General features: G+C 45.3%; 2 protein-coding genes across 7 annotated transcripts in view; both read right to left on the reverse strand.

The window, feature by feature from the left end:
- The window catches only part of LOC119406943 (adenosylhomocysteinase-like 1), a 277,734-nt gene that overhangs the window by 87,965 nt on the left and 172,611 nt on the right, over positions 1-17,158 (reverse strand). The window contains exon 2 of one of the 6 annotated variants that reach the window (XM_037673735.2): positions 15,984-16,136. The exons of the other annotated variants lie outside the window; for them this stretch is intronic. Coding sequence (XP_037529663.1) covers positions 15,984-16,052 — 69 coding nt within the window. The 5' untranslated portion in view covers positions 16,053-16,136. The remainder of the gene's footprint in view (positions 1-15,983; positions 16,137-17,158) is intronic. 6 annotated transcript variants of the gene reach the window in all.
- The window catches only part of LOC119406953 (uncharacterized), a 487,035-nt gene that overhangs the window by 36,346 nt on the left and 433,531 nt on the right, over positions 1-17,158 (reverse strand). The gene's annotated exons all lie outside the window — the stretch shown is intronic.

Here is a 17,158-nt window from a genome sequence, read left to right on the forward strand (position 1 = left end):
CGTCTAGAAGCCAGTTCGCAATTTACGATAATACACTTAAGCCATAGCCTACGACGGACCTCTAATGTCCATTCAATCGATAAAAGCGAACATGTGTGAATTATCTGCGCCATTTACAAACAGGGGTTCGCAGAGACTGTGTCGACTATCAGAACAGAAAAGCTTTCAAACGGTTAAAGAGTATAATGCTAGACTCTACCGAAAGCCCATAATGATACAACCAACGGAATTACCTGGGGTCGCCATACCTGTCTCGTGTTTCGATTTACAATAACTCAGTCAATAGCGCGAGCGTCTTTTTGATCACAACCATCACTGTGTTTGTTCACTTTCGCGGGAGTTGTATACAGAGCGCAATGCACTGCGCAACCTGCAGTATCCGGCCACTACTGCACAGCGCGTTTCCTGCAAATTGGTCCAGCGCAGCGCGGATTTACTGAAGCCCAGCGCACACACGGCACCTCCTCCAATTTCGCACGCTTTTCATCACCGATTATTCTCCCTGTTTTCCTCTTCTAAACATGCTGGCGTGATTGTTGTAGCGTGCCTGCGCTCTCATCTTACCGTCACACACAGAGCAGCGGCCTGTACTCGCCTGCATTTGCATCCTCCCAACACACACACACACACACACACACACACACACACACACACACACACACACACACACACACACACACACACACACACACACACACACAAAGATAGAGAGAGAGAGAGACACTGCACGAAACTTACTAAGCCACACTGGAAGTGTGCGCGCGCTCTTGTTCCGTGTTTGCTGACGCACTTCAGCGAGCGAAGCGACGCGAGGAACAAGCAGGACGAAGATTGTAGTAGCGGTGGGTGCCACAGGATTGGAGTGACGTGAGGGGGAGGGATCGAAGGCATGGCGTACACGGTTCACTGAGGCCTCTCTAATCGATAAACACGAGAGAGGAAGCGTACAGTGTGTAGCAAAAGCGACGACATGCCAGAGAGGTTGCGCCTCGTGGCGAATTGCTTTGCGTGCGGAGCGCGTGCGTATACCAACACGTGGGCCTAAGATTAACTGGAGCACGTAACTTGGCCGTTCTAACCTTCTTTTGCGATCACTGCTGGTCGCATGGACCATGCGGCAAACGCGAGATTGTCCACCTGAACAACGACGCGTATGTTAACGTCATTGAGTAAGAGTTCGTTAAACGACCCTAACTGTCGCGTTCGTGTCTTTAGCTTTAACGCAATGAAACACGTGGACACAAAAGAAGACACTAAGCGCTGTGTCTGTGCCTTATATAATGTCCTGGTGCTTTTCAGCGCTAAACCGAAAGAAAAGGTCATATAAACGACTTGACTTACGAAAAAAAAAAAACAATAATGCTATTGACAGGTCTTGCGCAAAAAAGCTTATCGAGTACGGAACTTATTAGTTTGAAGAATAAAGGTCATATTTCGGCAACTGGCAATTTCCCCGAAATTTCTCTAATGTCAACTCTTCTCTTCGGCCCCTCAACTCGCTCCCCCTTTCTCACTTTCCAATCGTGTCCTTTTCCTGAACTTTTTTTTTTTCCTTTTGTCGCTATTCTGCTATCGAAAAGGTGATCAAAAACGTACTGCAAGCTTCTGCCTGCCGACAGGTCCTCCTTTGTCAGCTGGGTGCAAGACGCAGAGCTTGTGCATTCATTACCAGGATTTAAAAGAAAAAAAAAACGCACAAAAAGAAACAGCAGTCGTGTCACCTCGAACCGTTTGTCTGTTCCGTTCCTGCAAGTAATTTGACAGCAGAGTACTCCCGAGTTCCATTACGCACGTCTCGAGCAATTAGGAAAAGGATCAATGTTGCTCTTCGTTCGTCGAGGCAACGGTTTCTTCCAGAGTAGCGAAAGCCACACGTCTTCTCCTTCTGAGATCATTTAAACCGTACAGCAGAGTTCCCGACAGCGTGTGGAAAACAGTCGAGTAACGGCTGTCAATTCGCCCCCCCCCCCTCCCCCCCTCCCTTTACCGCGCCAAGATACGCAAAATTTTTTCGAGCCAATGTGGCCAAAATACGAAACAACACAGAAATCTCTGAGACCACCCTGATGTCAATGTGCAGAGACATCAGCGCGAAACTTAAAAATGAAACTTTGACCTTCATTTAGTTTTCTACCATTAAACCTATGACGAGGAAATTAACGAGAGTAGATGTTTTAGAAGAATAATTTATCAGTCTAAATTGATTCGCCGTTTCACTTTAGTGTCTCTTTCAGCGTTAATTCGGAGAGTGTATAGAACTGGCTCAAAACGCTGAAGTAATAACATCGTTACAACTGCGCCAGCCCGTGCACAACTCCACGTACCCTCACCACAGCCCCCCACCGCTAGTATGCTATACAGGCGAGGAAATCGCCTAGCGGTACGCGACCTACACGCCACATAATGCGTACCCCTTGCGCTTAATAAGCGGAGCAGTGGATATTGTGACATCGGAAGAGGTGCCTTCACGCACCGGCCATCCCGGGCCTAATTTCCTCGCTCAGAGATAGCAGTGCTCGGAATGAAATGGAGTCGAAAAAAAAAAAAAAAAAACTTTATTCAGGCCCGTCGGGGCGTGAACTAGTGCTCGGAAACGACAAAAAGATAAATAAACAAAAATCAAGGTATACGAAACTACGCACACGCACATAACATGCACGTATCATCGCCGAACAGAATGTCACGGCAAAAACGTTGTAATACGCAACCCGGTTATCTCACACACGAGCTGGGTTCTAGCGAAGCTCGAGAACCTGAAATCCACGCAAAAGAAGGCTGCTCAGGGGAACAAGAAAAAAAGAAACCACCAAAGGTAAAAATATACAAGAAGTAACAATAACCAAACCATCATTAAGAATAAACGGATGAAGGGAAGAGGGGAAGACAGCAATGTAACCAAAAGAGAAGGAGGCTGGAGCGCCCACACAATGTCTTGCATCCTGACTGGTAAACAACAACACAGCAGCAACAACAGAAAGGTACATAAATGAAAAGCAGATGAAACTCCCGGGGCTCGTATCACCAAGCAACGAGGAAAACGTGCATTAGATCAGCGCGAAGGTAATGTTTTCGAGAGCGTGCGTATATATAATCAACACAACAATCAACCTGCAGCAGCACGAAGAAAAAAAAAACTACAGAAGGTGCTTTGTACCTTCAAGGCCATCAAGAAACTGCACCTTAGACGAGCGGCAAAGTAACGTTTTTTTTCCTTCTTTCTTTTAAGAGTGGCGTAGTCTATAGGCTACGCTTGCAACATTAGCTAAGGAGACAACTAAGACAACTCCTACACAAGCAAAATGTGTTGCGTTCCGATCACCTAATATAATTTTTTTAGCACAATGAAAGAAAGAAGACTGCGTAGTGTACACATTGCAGGTAATGCTCGACGCTCCATGCATGCATCAAGCCGCGACCCTTCACAAGCAGCAAATTTCAACCTACCGGTGTAGAAATATGTCTGGTATGCAAATAACGTGTCTTGAATATTAATGCATTATATTAGTGACGTAGAAGAAAGGGTGGGTGCATTTACGCATGTCTACATATCAGTGTGTGCTCGTGAACACGCGCGTGTTGGCCTGTAAGAGAAAAAAAAAATGAAGGCACTGTTGCTAGGCGCGTAGCACGACGCTGAAATGCCTGCGACATTTTTTTTTGTGCGGCATTCCTTGGCCACCTGGCGACTGCCAAGCCGTCGTAGCGTCTTTCACTCATCGTTATTTCAATCACAATGTTCAGCTCAGGCACGAAGATTAGTTCGGAGATTGTTTATTAGGCACGGGTGCTTAGATTTAGCTGCACGTTTTCAAAGAACCCCAGGTGGTCGAAATTTTCGGAGCCCTCCGCTACGGCGTGCATGAATCATATCACTCTTTCGGCGCGTAAAACCCGAGATATTATTGTCTTACTGCTTTTTAATGTAGGGAGCGGAAGTAGACAAGAAAAACGAAGTACCTTCGGAAGAAATACAGTCGTTTAGTCACAGCAACAAAAAAGAAACGCCAAGAACATATTCTTTAAAATTTCATATGAACAATTGGATTGTATGTAAATATATGTCAAATATGCCTTTGGGAGTCCCCTCGTAAGGCCACTGTCATAGACCCCAGGCCCGTAGCCAGGAATTTTTATTTCTGCTGGGAGAAAGGGGGGGGGGGGCACTTGCTGAAGGCCTTCATTATTTGAGGAAAGCACTTATTTTTCATTATTTATTGTCGGTAAGAATCGCAGTATATAAATTATGTATATTTTTAAATACGATTTTATTATTAGTTTGATATTTTTAGTCTTGAGATGAATCTTCCTAATATAGTATGCTATTTTTTACGGACGTTTTCGGCGGGGGAGGAGGCTAGTCCTCCCGTTCTGGCAGCGCAAAGCGCGCAGCAATAAACAGCGCGGTCTCATTGACAACACGAAAGCATCTTATACGACGGCTTTTTGAGAATCAAGTGTGCTGCATAGAAACAAGTGTACCCGTTTTTCGACGCCGAAAGGACCGAAGGTTAAGGTGCCCTAAAGGACTCGCGTTCGGTACGCGGAAGCATTTCACATGCACAGAACTAGAAGGAGACAAGCAGAAGCGAATATGGGAACAAAAGAACGCGCTACCTGTACAGCCCGAATGCTCTGCGAGCAGACAGCCACTGCCGCTGCGGACGAGCGAAGCTTATCAGTTTCTCCTCAACGCACCGCTGGCTTGCCCTTTTCAGAGAGAGACCCGGACCAGTGCGCCCCCTAGCAATAAAAGCGTTCAATGCGGCGTAAACTACGGGAGAGCGTGAGTAGGCCAGACAAGCAGGCATGGAGTATTTCGATGACAATGTCCTCGTGGTTCTAGTCCTCATCACTGCGGTAAAGGGGTGTGGTATCCAACAGCCATAATTTATTACGAAATTCGGCTACCGTCATACTCGTAGGTCGGCAAAAAAAAAATGGAGCTCAATCACTCACTCGCGAAACATATTTTTCTCTTAGGGCTAACTCGGACTCATACTCACCAAAATTTTCCTAACCGGACTCACTCGGACTCAATCTCACCAACATATCACTTAGCCAGACTCACTCAGACTCAGACTCACGGCTCGATCTGAGTCTGAGTGAGCCTGAGTGAATCGACTCGTGAGTGAGTTTGCCGGCCTATGGCTACTGTATTGACCAGCATTGACTAGTCTAGGCTATACAAAGGCTAAGGTTGGCTACTGCTATGTTATGTCGGCTTGGCGATGCGCTTATGGTAGGGTAAAACTACAAAGAACACAGTTAAATAGGACGAGCGCAAACTCTACCCGGTTTATTGTTTATGCGTAAACGACATAAATAAAATTCAAGCAGCACGTGGAAAGAGATAACGCACTTGTCCCCGCCTATATCACGTGCGCCACGAAATCAATTTCAGCAGGAGACACTTATACTGATGACTTACGGACGCATTTCACGGGTGTTACCCTACCAAGCGTATCGCCAAGCCACCATGAACCCGTGTAGGTGATAAAGGAAGCGTTGCTAAGTTCAAAAGACGACACAGACGAAGTGCCTTTCGTCGCATTACTGTGTTATGTCGGCTATCCCCTCCCTGCCCCCTTCCCCTTCCCACATTCCCCTCTGTGGGCACGCCTACGTCGACATCATTGCAATGACCGCGGATGACGTATTTCATAACGAAATTCGGGTGCAAAAGCCCAGGGAGAAATAGTCTTCAAAATAACCTAAACACCTCGGCCACCTTTCCGACATCAATAGCAAGCACGGACTGACAGCGATTACATCAGGGTTCAAATGGCGTCGCACGAAAATTACCCACCAGGTGCACGCGTTCGCACGCTCATAGTATGCGCGCAGCGTGAGGCTCGTAGGGGGTAATAAAGCTACACGCCATATGGCGTGCAGTCCGGTAGGCGTCGTTGTGTAACTGAAAAACCCGCGATAGTCCTCAAATAAGTGTTTATTTCACTGATTAGTGGAACGAACACTGAGTGACTCTCGTTTCTCTTCCAAGCACTTCCGCTCGAGAAGTTACTTCCGGTTTTCACAATATTCACAGTCTTCTAAAAATAAAACGGATACTGAATCGATGGTTCTGGTTCAAGTTCAGAGTTATATTGGATAGATATGATATCCGCAGATATGTTTACTTAGGATAAGGGCCAATTAACTTTTTTTTTCTCTCGTGACACATTCATTCGGCTCTCATCACACGGCCGTGTAACCTGCCACCAACCGTATCCTGGCGTGACCTGGCCTATATATCCACAATGCGACACAGCTGGCTTGCTGTGTGATACTTGTTACGGGTGATTAGTTGCAGGCTACGGCGCTGCGCTGCCATAGGCTGAAGGTCGCGAATTCCGTCCCGGTCGCACTTCCAGCAAGTAACAATTATTCGCGAGCCCCCAATATAGGCGTGCCTCGTTATCATATCGCTGTTTGGCAAGTAAATCCTCAATTTCTTTATTTTTTTAGTGGTTTGCTGCGATGCAGAAATCAAGCGTTACTGTCGGCGGTCTGGATCTCTCCTACAGACACGCCAATGTGGTCTACGAAGGCTCGCCGTTATAACTGCTCAGGTTATATGACTATAGCTAACACCAAAACTCAAACTGTAAACAGCACTAAATACAAGGACGAAGAAGATGAGGCACAAGAAAAACAAACACATGTAACTTTGGCGAAGCTACCGTTACGAGGTTTGGATACCCAGCTAGGGCCTTCAGCCAACAAGCGCGACGTCTCCAAAAGAGCCGAACAGTAAAAAAAATCAGCCTGGAGTAGCTGTAACGCTGACAGATTGTGTAAGCTGAATGCACGTACACAGCGACCACTTTTGTCTGATTGAACGCGCTCAATTCCAGGCAGGGAACCTTGCGGAAATGGATACTTCCATTTCGCTACGCGCCTTTTCGTACAATTTTTTTTTTCTGCTCCCCGGCCTCTAATGCTAGGAGGGAGAGCTGCCGTTAATCGATATCGCTCGGAGAACGTAAAGGCCACGGCCAACACTCAACGTGCTATCTCATTGCAACCCCCCCCCCCTCCCCCCTCCTCAACGCCATAGCTACACTCGCCGAGTATAGGGCATAGCGTAGAACCGGATATTTGCTTTCCGTTTAGCGTTCCAGGCGCCATCTCTCGGTCTTTTTCCTGGCACCACTAAACTGCTTCTTTTTGATGAAGCGCAAAAGTGCAACCTTCTGTGTACGTATCGAGCGTAACACCGGCCGAAAAGCGTGTAAGTGGGACCTCGGTGGCCGTCGCGAAGATGAAATGGCCGGCCCGGTCAATTTCCCTTAGATCTATGATCCTGAGGTCGCTACTTACCCGAAACAACAAACACAGAAACAGAGCTAATACACATATACACACAAAGTATTATGCCATAAGGGCAAGTCCATATCGCAATAAAAAAAAAGCATAGACTCCTAAGAGCCATTGAGATCACCAAAGCAAGGGAAGAGCGCGCTTGTTAACGCCGCACAGAAATCCAAACAATCTAGCTTATGGAGGGATGGACCGCTGGGTGAGATGATAATGCATTGGATAAGAACGTTTAAAAGAAGTCGCAACGACAGACAGGAAGGCGACAACACGACAACGAGTGCTCACTGAAGACAGGAGGTTTACCGAAAACATTGAATAAGAAACAGCCCGAAGACCGCGGGATCGAATCTCAACCGCGGCGGCCGCTTTTCGATGTAGGCAAAAGGGTATAGAGGCCCATGTAGTGTGAGGTGTCGGTGCACGTTAAAAAACACCAGATGGTCGAAATTTCCGGAGCCCTCCACTACGGCGTCCCTCATGATCATATCGTGATTTTGAGACGTAAAGCTCCAACAGTTATTATTTAAAAAAGAATCAGAAACCAAGGGACGCATTCAGACCCACGAGCAGGTAACCTATTATACATGAGCTTCCTAATAATCTATCTTTGCCTTTATCCGAAATGCAGGCAATACAAAATTTGACCCAGCCTTGAGTTGGCGTTGCACAAGGCAGGCAGAGATGTATAGCCCTCTGGCTACGAGCCTGGTACTATATACCTTTTCTAGCACGATATCCTATTCTGACGTCTCTCTTCTATTACTTCACGTGTTCCTCCGTCACAATCTTCTTTTCTTGTCTCTGCCACGCACAGTCCCGTGAGACGCGGGCTTAGCTTTGTTTTCATGTTCAGCGCGGAACAACACTGGCGCACATACGCATCGCGGTGACATCCGCTCACCGCAGCCTCGACAATCGCCCCAGAAGAAACGATGCCAGAGACAAATCGGGTCGGGATCGAGCTCGTACAACACTGACGCGTTCGGCAACCTGCATGCCGCGTCTTTGTATGTACTGTATACATGACACGCGCATAGGAAATACGGCCTGTCCCGGACGGCCAGATTGCGCAGCGCCATAGGCAGGGCCCGTCGACAGACACAATCCAATCCGATCCGGAGAAATGCGAGGAGCCGCGGCATATCGCTTGCTTCTTCGAGGTAGATTGCCTACTAAATAAAGGTACACTAGACGAAAAAAAAAGGAAGATGTAACACAAAGACGAGATTATTATTATTATTATTATTATTATTATTATTATTATTATTATTATTATTATTATTATTATTATTATTATTATTATTATTATTATTAAGGGTCTTGTTTTTCGCGCTACCTCAACTTTCTTTTTTGGATGCTGGTTCTTTTTTCTATGTATTTTCTCTTGTAGGCTGTCTTCATTTTATCACCAGCCGCGATGGTTTAGTGGTTAAGGTGCTCCACTACCGACCCGAATGTCGTGGCATCGAATCCCTGCCGAGGCAGCCACATTTGATGGGAGGCAAAATGCACTTAGATTCAGCTGCACAATAAAGAACCGCACGTTCTCAAAATTAACCCAGAGTATACCACTGCTGCGTGCTTCAATCAGCATGGTGGTTTTGGCACGTAAAACTCCAGAAATTATTATTGTTTTTTTCGCTCGGGTGAAGCTGCGGCCGAGACAGGACATTCATATTTACATGTGCAGGACGCCGTATACGATTTTCCCGCGCGTTGGTTGAATGGTCACTCAAATAAGCAAGGCGTACACACAGATCGAAATGCCACCGGGCACGGAGGCCCAGCAGGAGGCTGTCCACGAGGGAGCCCCGTCTTATGCAAAACGGCTGTCAGCACATGGCGACAAGTCTGCATGAATGTATATCTAGCCGGTTCGAACTGGATAGATGTGCTGTGTTTGCACGCGTCAGCAGAAAGAAAGCACACAGACACACGCACGCACACACACACACAGCGAGTCATCCGTCTGTCACTCTGGATGACAGGGAAATAAATCTGTATTGTTTTTGTTCTTTTTCAGGGTTTTTCAAGTGGAATGCGTGCCCGGTTGCCCATGCGCCGTGGTCATGAGATGGTTCTCGAGGCTATTTATACGTGTCTTACATGAACAAATTTCACTTGTAGTCTGCGCTAGTCCTTGTGCCTTATGTAGTCGCTTAATGTGCACATTTAGATCAATAATAAATTCAAACCGAATAGTCCGCCTTTCCGTTTTACTACACACGCAGATGAAACAGAAATGTGCAACAAACACCGCGAATGGAGACAGATAAAACGCGTGCATATCAAGGTAACAAGTCCCAGGTCACTGCTTTGCAACACTAAAACAAACGACTAAATTACTGGAATACGACTGCATGTAGACAGACTCGCCGGCTTAAAAGGGAGTGTCTATTTCCACCGCGAAGGCTCGGGATCACGTGAGCTGATCAGCAGAAACGTCGCGCGTGATGTCATACCACCAATGAAAGGCAAGGTTCTGGCTGGCGTTGCGTAAGTGTCGCTGTTTTGCCAGTGTCAGTGGTTGCTTCGTGTAACTGAGTGGCCAGTAATCTACGCCATGCCGCTTCGCGATTTTCACTACAGAAGAAAGAAGGACCGCCTATTCCTTTCTTTTCGCCTTGTCCACCAAAGGAAGCATCCCACATTTAAACAACAGTGCACGCATTTATTTTGTCAAAGTATGCACCGCAGCGCGTGTAAACTGAACGGCCGTTCACCGTATGCTTTCAGAACGACGCTAGCAAAGAGGGCAACGCGTGGCATGGGCCTTTAATTCAGTGCACGGTCGCGCGTATGGCCTGTCGCTCGCAAGTGCCGCATTTGTTGCCGCCGCTTCTGCTGCTGCTGCTACGTGTTGAAACCAAACGCTCAGTTTTTTTTCTTTGCCGATTTATTATTATTTTTTTTTGCCCGGCACTCGCGCATTTGACGTCAGTCAAGCGCTTTGTTGCTTCACATATTCTTTCTCGTTGGCGTCGTTCGCAACGACACAGTTTGACGCACTCGACCTCTTCTCTGCGCGTGCGTCCGCATGATAAAATAAAAAAAAAAGAAAAAACGAGCGAGTGCTCGCAGCTGCGCGTATGCAGTCGTCGCCGTCAAACTCGACAGCTGCGTAAGCAGCAGGGCGAAGCTGCTGTCCCGTGCACCCGCCGATCGTCGCTTCACTTGAAGACAAACTCACGTCGCATTCTACGCATAGTTTCCTACAATACGTACTATAGGAACACTGGCGCTGCGAACGTTCAGCCACCATGGGAAAGATGGGTAGTACATGGATTTACCAAGTCTTAGTGCTTGCGGCTTCGGACGCACTTGAGGGTTTCGATAGGGTTGGAAGCTGGGACAGTTCATGATTGATCATCATGCACAAGTCATCATACATGGTACGATGACTCGTGGGTTCGTTTATTGCTGGACGAAATAATTGGGATTGATTGAGGGCTCGTTTCTTTGTTAGGCAACGTAATGAAACCAACAGACAACGCAACTAAGTAAAGTACAGGGGATTTTACTTGTAGTTTTTAACTGCATTACAGTAATTATGACATAATTAAAAGGAATTGACGTGGACGAAAAATCAATTTGCCGCAGGTAGGGACCGAACCTAAAACCTTCGGATAAAGCGTCCGATCCTTTAACAATTGAGCTACTCAATCTAACTACTCAATCCAACTACTCAATTACTAATTGACCAATTCATCCACTTTAATTCCTCTCCATTTATGTTATAATTACTATACTACCGTTAAAAGCTACACATAATGACCCCTATACCTTTCTTAGCCTCTCTGTTTATTGTCGTGTTCCGGCTTTTGTTTCGCATAAAAAGAATGACTCGTTGTGAACCTTGTGAGCTGACTTAAATTGGTGAGCCACAACTGAACTATTTTTTAAATAATTGCCAGTACGGTATTAAAAGTCAAGAAGCCACACCGAGTGCACGAAGCTTAGGCAAATCCATGGGCTACCCATCATTCCCATACTGGCTGAAGTGCCATGCGTGGCAGCTCCCATTGACACTAGCGCCAGATTTCCTGGCGCTAGTGTCTATGGTAGCACATAATAATCAAATCAAATCAAACGTTTATTTAATGTGCCCAGGAACAACCGTAAGGTCTTTGTACTGGCGCACAAAAAAAACAAAACAACAAAAAACAACAAAGGAAACATTCATAATAAAATATCAGGGATAAAAAACGTTACAAAATTGCACATATACAACTATGCGCAGGCAGAAAAAAAAATCAACAGTGTACAAGGCTATGTAAGTACAGTGCAAAGCTCGGAGCAGAACAACGACTGGGAGCTGTGAAAAACATCGAGCTCCAAAAAGTAAGCATTGTAAAGACGTTGTATCCTGCCAATGGTCGAATGTTCACAGAGGCAGGCGGTTACATGAAAAGGTCTATTCTCTCTGGTCAGCTTACGTGGAATTCGGAAATTAAGACAGTTGAGCAGTACAGGGCAGGATATGATACCATGCACAAGCTTGTAAAGAAATAACAGATCAGCGTGATTTCGTCGGCAGCAAAGTGATGGCAATGATAATAATCCAGCAGCGTTAGAACGAGATCCAGAGTCATTTGTAGCGAAACGATGGTTGTAAATGCTTAGGAATTTTTTCTGGACTCGCTCAATGGCGTTGCTGCTGGAATTAGGAATGCCATTCCAGATCACAGATGCATACTCTAGTTGAGGGAGACATAGCGCGGTGTACAATTTTCGGAAGGGCATAATAATAATAATAATAATAATAATAATAATAATAATAATAATAATAATAATAATAATAATAATAATAATAATAATAATAATAATAACAATAATAATAATAATAACAACAACAATAATAATAATAATAATAATAATAATAATAATAATAATAATAATAATAATAATAATAATAATAATAATAACATTACTGACATTAAACACTGCATTTTAGAACAACGTTCGCTCACAATGACATGTTTTCTGCCACTCACTATCTAGGTACGTCGGTGACTATAGCAGCTAAAAAAAGGAGCAAAATAAAATTGCTGCATTTTTTTAATAGAAACCAGCTAAACTAGGTTAACTCCCTTTGACAGGCGTAACGTCATTATCGCGCTCTTCCTGACGCTTCTTTTATGCCTTTAACAGACTGGTTAGACTCTGAAGGAGAAAACGAAAAAGTACAAAACTAACCAAGCCTAACTATATGCATAACTTCCGATAGCGTAGATAGCGTGCCGCGGAATTCGTCAGCCTCGCTCGACGTCAACGCCGAGTAAATGGTGCCGGGAATGCTGCTGCTAGACCGTGCCCGGCAAACTGAGCGCTAACATGAAGAGGACGATCATTAAAGGTAACGCTGTCCATCAATCACAACGCGCTGTGCACCAAAATAAAGTGTACAGGCACTTAGAGGAAGGGATTGTTGGGCAAGTTGGTTTGGTACGTCATAATGAAAAAAGCGCAAAAAAGAGTATAGCTCAATCGTGCCAAAAGCTGAAATGGGTTATCGAGAGTGCCAGCTTTGGTAACTACGCCACTGTGCCTCCTCGTTTCTTACATGTGGTCACCTAACCACAGAGACAGTATGCTTACGTACAGAGCGCACACTCCCGAAGGGCCCTGCGGCCGAGCTACTGCACTGCTGTCGGCGCCACGAGCGGCTGGTCAGACCGGTAATATGACCCGAAATTTGGGACGACAATCGCCACAAAGAAATTAAAAAAAAAAAAACAAGGACGATTTTCTTTCCCGTGCTGGGATTTCGACCCACGCCCTCATGCCCCGAAAGCGGGTGTCTTTACCACTGGGCCACAGACCAATGCATCATCATTGTGAATACGTGCATATCTAAAACCATATGAATGCGTTGTACCCACGGTCATAGGTCGGCAAGAAATGTGGAGCTCACTCAGACTCACTCACGAAACATATCTTACAGGCTCACTATAATTTTTCTCAACCGGACTCACTCGGGCTCAGACTCACCAAAATATAATTCACTCGAACTCACCCAGACTCAGACTCACGGCTCGATCTGAGTCTGAGTGAGTCTGAGTGAGTCGACTCATGAGTCCGTTAGCTTATATTTCGCCTTTTTCTACCATAATGTCAACGCCTTTTAACGCCAACATCTCGCATAATCGGTGCGCTACTTAGCATCTTTTGATCTCGTACCTTCGAATACGAGTTATCTGAGTTTGCAGTTCAGTAAGAACCTTTTTATTGAAAGGGATGACTCACACGAGATATTTTTATCAGTAACTTTCCGTGAAAAAGTTTGCGGGGAGAGGTCAAGGCACTTCCTCCCCAACTCACGCCTCTGATCAATAAATATTGAGCTGACGTATGAACGGTAGCGCGTTGAAGTATGTGGGACTATACGTGAGTATAAACATGAGCCGACATAAGGCACAGTAATGCTGAAGTAGAGTAGATAGGGTCGGCAAAAAATGTGGAGCTCACTCAGGCTCACTCATGCAAGATAGTTTGCCCTTAGGGCTCACTCGGACTAAGACTCACCAAAATTTTCCTCAACCGGACTCACTCAGACTCAGACTCACCAAAATTTTTCCCAACCGAGCTCACTCGGACTCAGACTAACAAAAACTTCACTCACCCGGACTCACTCAGACTCAGACTCACGGCGCGATATGAGTCTGAGTGAGTCTGAGTGAGTCGACTCATGAGTGAGTTTGCAGACCTATGCCCACGGTGCAACACAAATGTAGAAAAGAGAACACTTCTTATGCAGGCCTCACTGAATTTTGTCGTAGTGGATTAAACACCCTCTGCGGGACACCAGGTGAAGCCGACGTGGAGGATCGTACAAATCAGAAAAATTTTCCCTTTGCAAAAATTTAATGCCAAACTCGCGCTTCGGTGGTCCCCCTGAGGCGGCTGTTAGTAGTGCTGATAAAAGAGTAGAAGCGCGCATAGCTACGCCACCTGGCGGGTGTTCCGACCCTCGCATGCTCGGCCGCGAAACGGCTCGAGAGGCCGCTCTTTTAGTATATGAAAGCCCCCGAATAAAATAAAGCATACTTCTCTGTGACCTGATCTTCCTATATTTATTTTTGCGTGTTTTTCAATGAGCGTTCAGTAAGCGCTCCTCGCTTTTTGCGCTTTTCCATTATGTACAGGCACGTTACATTAAACGCTTGCCGTTCGCAGTTATTCACGTTTTCAAGGAAACAAAAATATATACTTAATTAAATGAATACAGATTTATAACCATATACACTTTGCGAGGTGTCGTACCTTCGAACTAAAACGTGATTTAGAATTAGAACAGCAGGCCGGAAATCGCAAATGGTTATGCGGACGGCCGCCTACAATGGAAGGTTGCACGAAAATGGGCGCAATGCAAAAATAAAGGAAAATAAATCACTAAAATAGAGTTGACATAAATGGCGAAGAACACCTGTGCTCCGCTACAACTACGGCGAGATATCGAGTTTGTTTTGTTTGTTTGTTTTCTTGTTAAAATGCCACGTGCCCAGTCCGGGGGATTGGACAAGACTTCGTCGTCTGAACATATAGATAATAATTTGAAGAATGCATAGTGACTGAAAGGTTTTAAAAAATAAAGGAGAATATGTAATGGAAATGCTACAATTATTGTGCGATAGCGCAAGCACGCCAGATACCTGCATAAGCCTGATCATGACAATACTGAATAGATACACTAGGTTTTAATACATCGTATTTATTACTCTACGAATATTTGTAGAAGTAGCAACTAAAATGGATAACGTTAAGCAGCTTGAATAGCATTACAAGGGGCCGCCCTAACTTCTGTCTCTACTTTCTCTTCTCGTTTTTCTTTTGTTATAACTTTTTATTATTTCTCTAGACACACCTTGTTCATATATCAGCATGCTTAAAAAAGGTTCGCGCTAAAAAAAAATCTTTTTTCGTCAATATTCTGCTGTCGAGCTACTGTCAACATTATCCTTATTGAATAAAATCGATGAATAAACTAATTACTAAATATACCGACCAAACAAAGACAAGCAGCACGGAAGAAATCTGCTTATTATTATTATTATTATTATTATTATTATTACTATTATTATTATTACCACTACTACTTTCTTGCGCCACTGCTGCCAGGCCGAGCCGCCACAGCCTCCTAACTCACTTTGATAGCCTGAATTAATTCGCACGCATATCCGTAAAAAACGGCAATAAATATATAGTTGTTTGTGCTTCGCTGTTCAGAACTCGAGTCCAAAGAGCGAAGCATTCAGACCAGTTTCAAGGTATATCAACGTATCTCCTTTAAAATTTGTACACAGGGTATCCTAGCTGCGTTCGCCAAGCTGTTTCATTTCAGTAAAGCTTGTGGTTTGGCTTGTTGATGCATGCTTCAAGAGTTCTACTTTATTGAAGCTGTTTTGTACTTGCTTTTCAATTATACATATATATTTTTCATTTAACTAAGAAATTTGTACACAAAAGTCATGTTGGCAGCGGAAAAGGGTATGGTGTTCATTCAATTTCAATACAAAGATTCAGTTGTCCACTAACAGAGACTGTGTTGTCTACCAATTTTTTTTTTTTTTCTGTAACCTTGCGTGACGTCAGATGGGACACCCTGTGTATTATGTACTACGAACATTGATAGAGGACGGTCTGTCCCCGCTCGTTCTTCTCACCACGGCAGAGCAGACAGCCTCCACGGCCTCCAGATCACAGATGGAACTGCGCCGACGCTGGTACGGCATGGTGGTGGTGGCGGCGGCAGCGGCAAGCGCGCTCGCCGCGCGAACAGCAACGCTGGGAACAACGGGACTCACGCCGCTCTGCGACTGCGCATTTAAAGCACCAAACCCGCGCGTGCCTTCGAAGCCCGAGGACAAATACTCTCCATCAATCGCTTCCTCCTCGCCAACCAAACAGAACACGCCGTAGGGGCCAGCCAGTCACGAAATTTTTCCTTTTTCGTTTACACGAATCAGTTTTGCCGGCTATCAACCGAGATGACTTCGGACCACATTTAAAAAAAGTGTATTCAGAACAGTGTCTTAGATCACGGGAAAGGAGGAAAGAACCGGGCAGAGAGGAAAGGCAGGGGCGTTTACCAGTCTAGAAGAACTGGTATGCTGCCCTACAATGGGGAATTACCGTTACGCTAGCAGAATTATCAGTCGGCTTATGGAAATGCCTCACAAATCGCTCGTTCGTTGCAAGTCTTTACTGATATAGGTAAAATGCAGCGCACAGAAAAAGGAAAACCCTGCACGCTGTCTATGAGGCTCTCTTATTGTAGTATTTAGTGAAATGAATCCGTACTTTCTAAAATATGTTAATAATAAATATCCGTGCTCGGGTGCTGGGCACTCCGAAATCCATTAGTGACAGCGCACGAGCCGACAAAGCAGCATCACAATCTGCCGTGGGGAAGTTTCAATAAGGCCCTCTGAGCTAGGAAAAAAAAGAAAAGGAGGCCAAACGCTGCCATTAACGGGCATACTACTGAAGAATGTACGATGCCAGCGGGCTAAGAAGGGCACTCTCAGACTCAGACTCAGACTAACGACGTTAACCTGCGAAACTGGCAAAGGAAGAACCTGCTCGCGGAAGGAAGGTTTCAGGTATAAGCTTCGTGGGATGATTTAGGTCCGCTGATAGACTATAGAAACGCTAAGTGCACATGTCAGCTTAGAAGCTGACGCTGAGTGCCTAGGAACATGACACGTATGTACCCACAAGGGGGATGGGATGAGGGGGGGGGGGGGGTACTGTCACACGTGCGCCCAAATATAGCCGCATGTCTTGTTTGATTTATCGCGTTGGGTTTCCTACAGCATCTACTAGAGGGAATTCTGGC

This window comes from Rhipicephalus sanguineus, chromosome 10 (assembly GCF_013339695.2).
Source record: "Rhipicephalus sanguineus isolate Rsan-2018 chromosome 10, BIME_Rsan_1.4, whole genome shotgun sequence".
Taxonomy (NCBI): domain Eukaryota; kingdom Metazoa; phylum Arthropoda; class Arachnida; order Ixodida; family Ixodidae; genus Rhipicephalus; species Rhipicephalus sanguineus.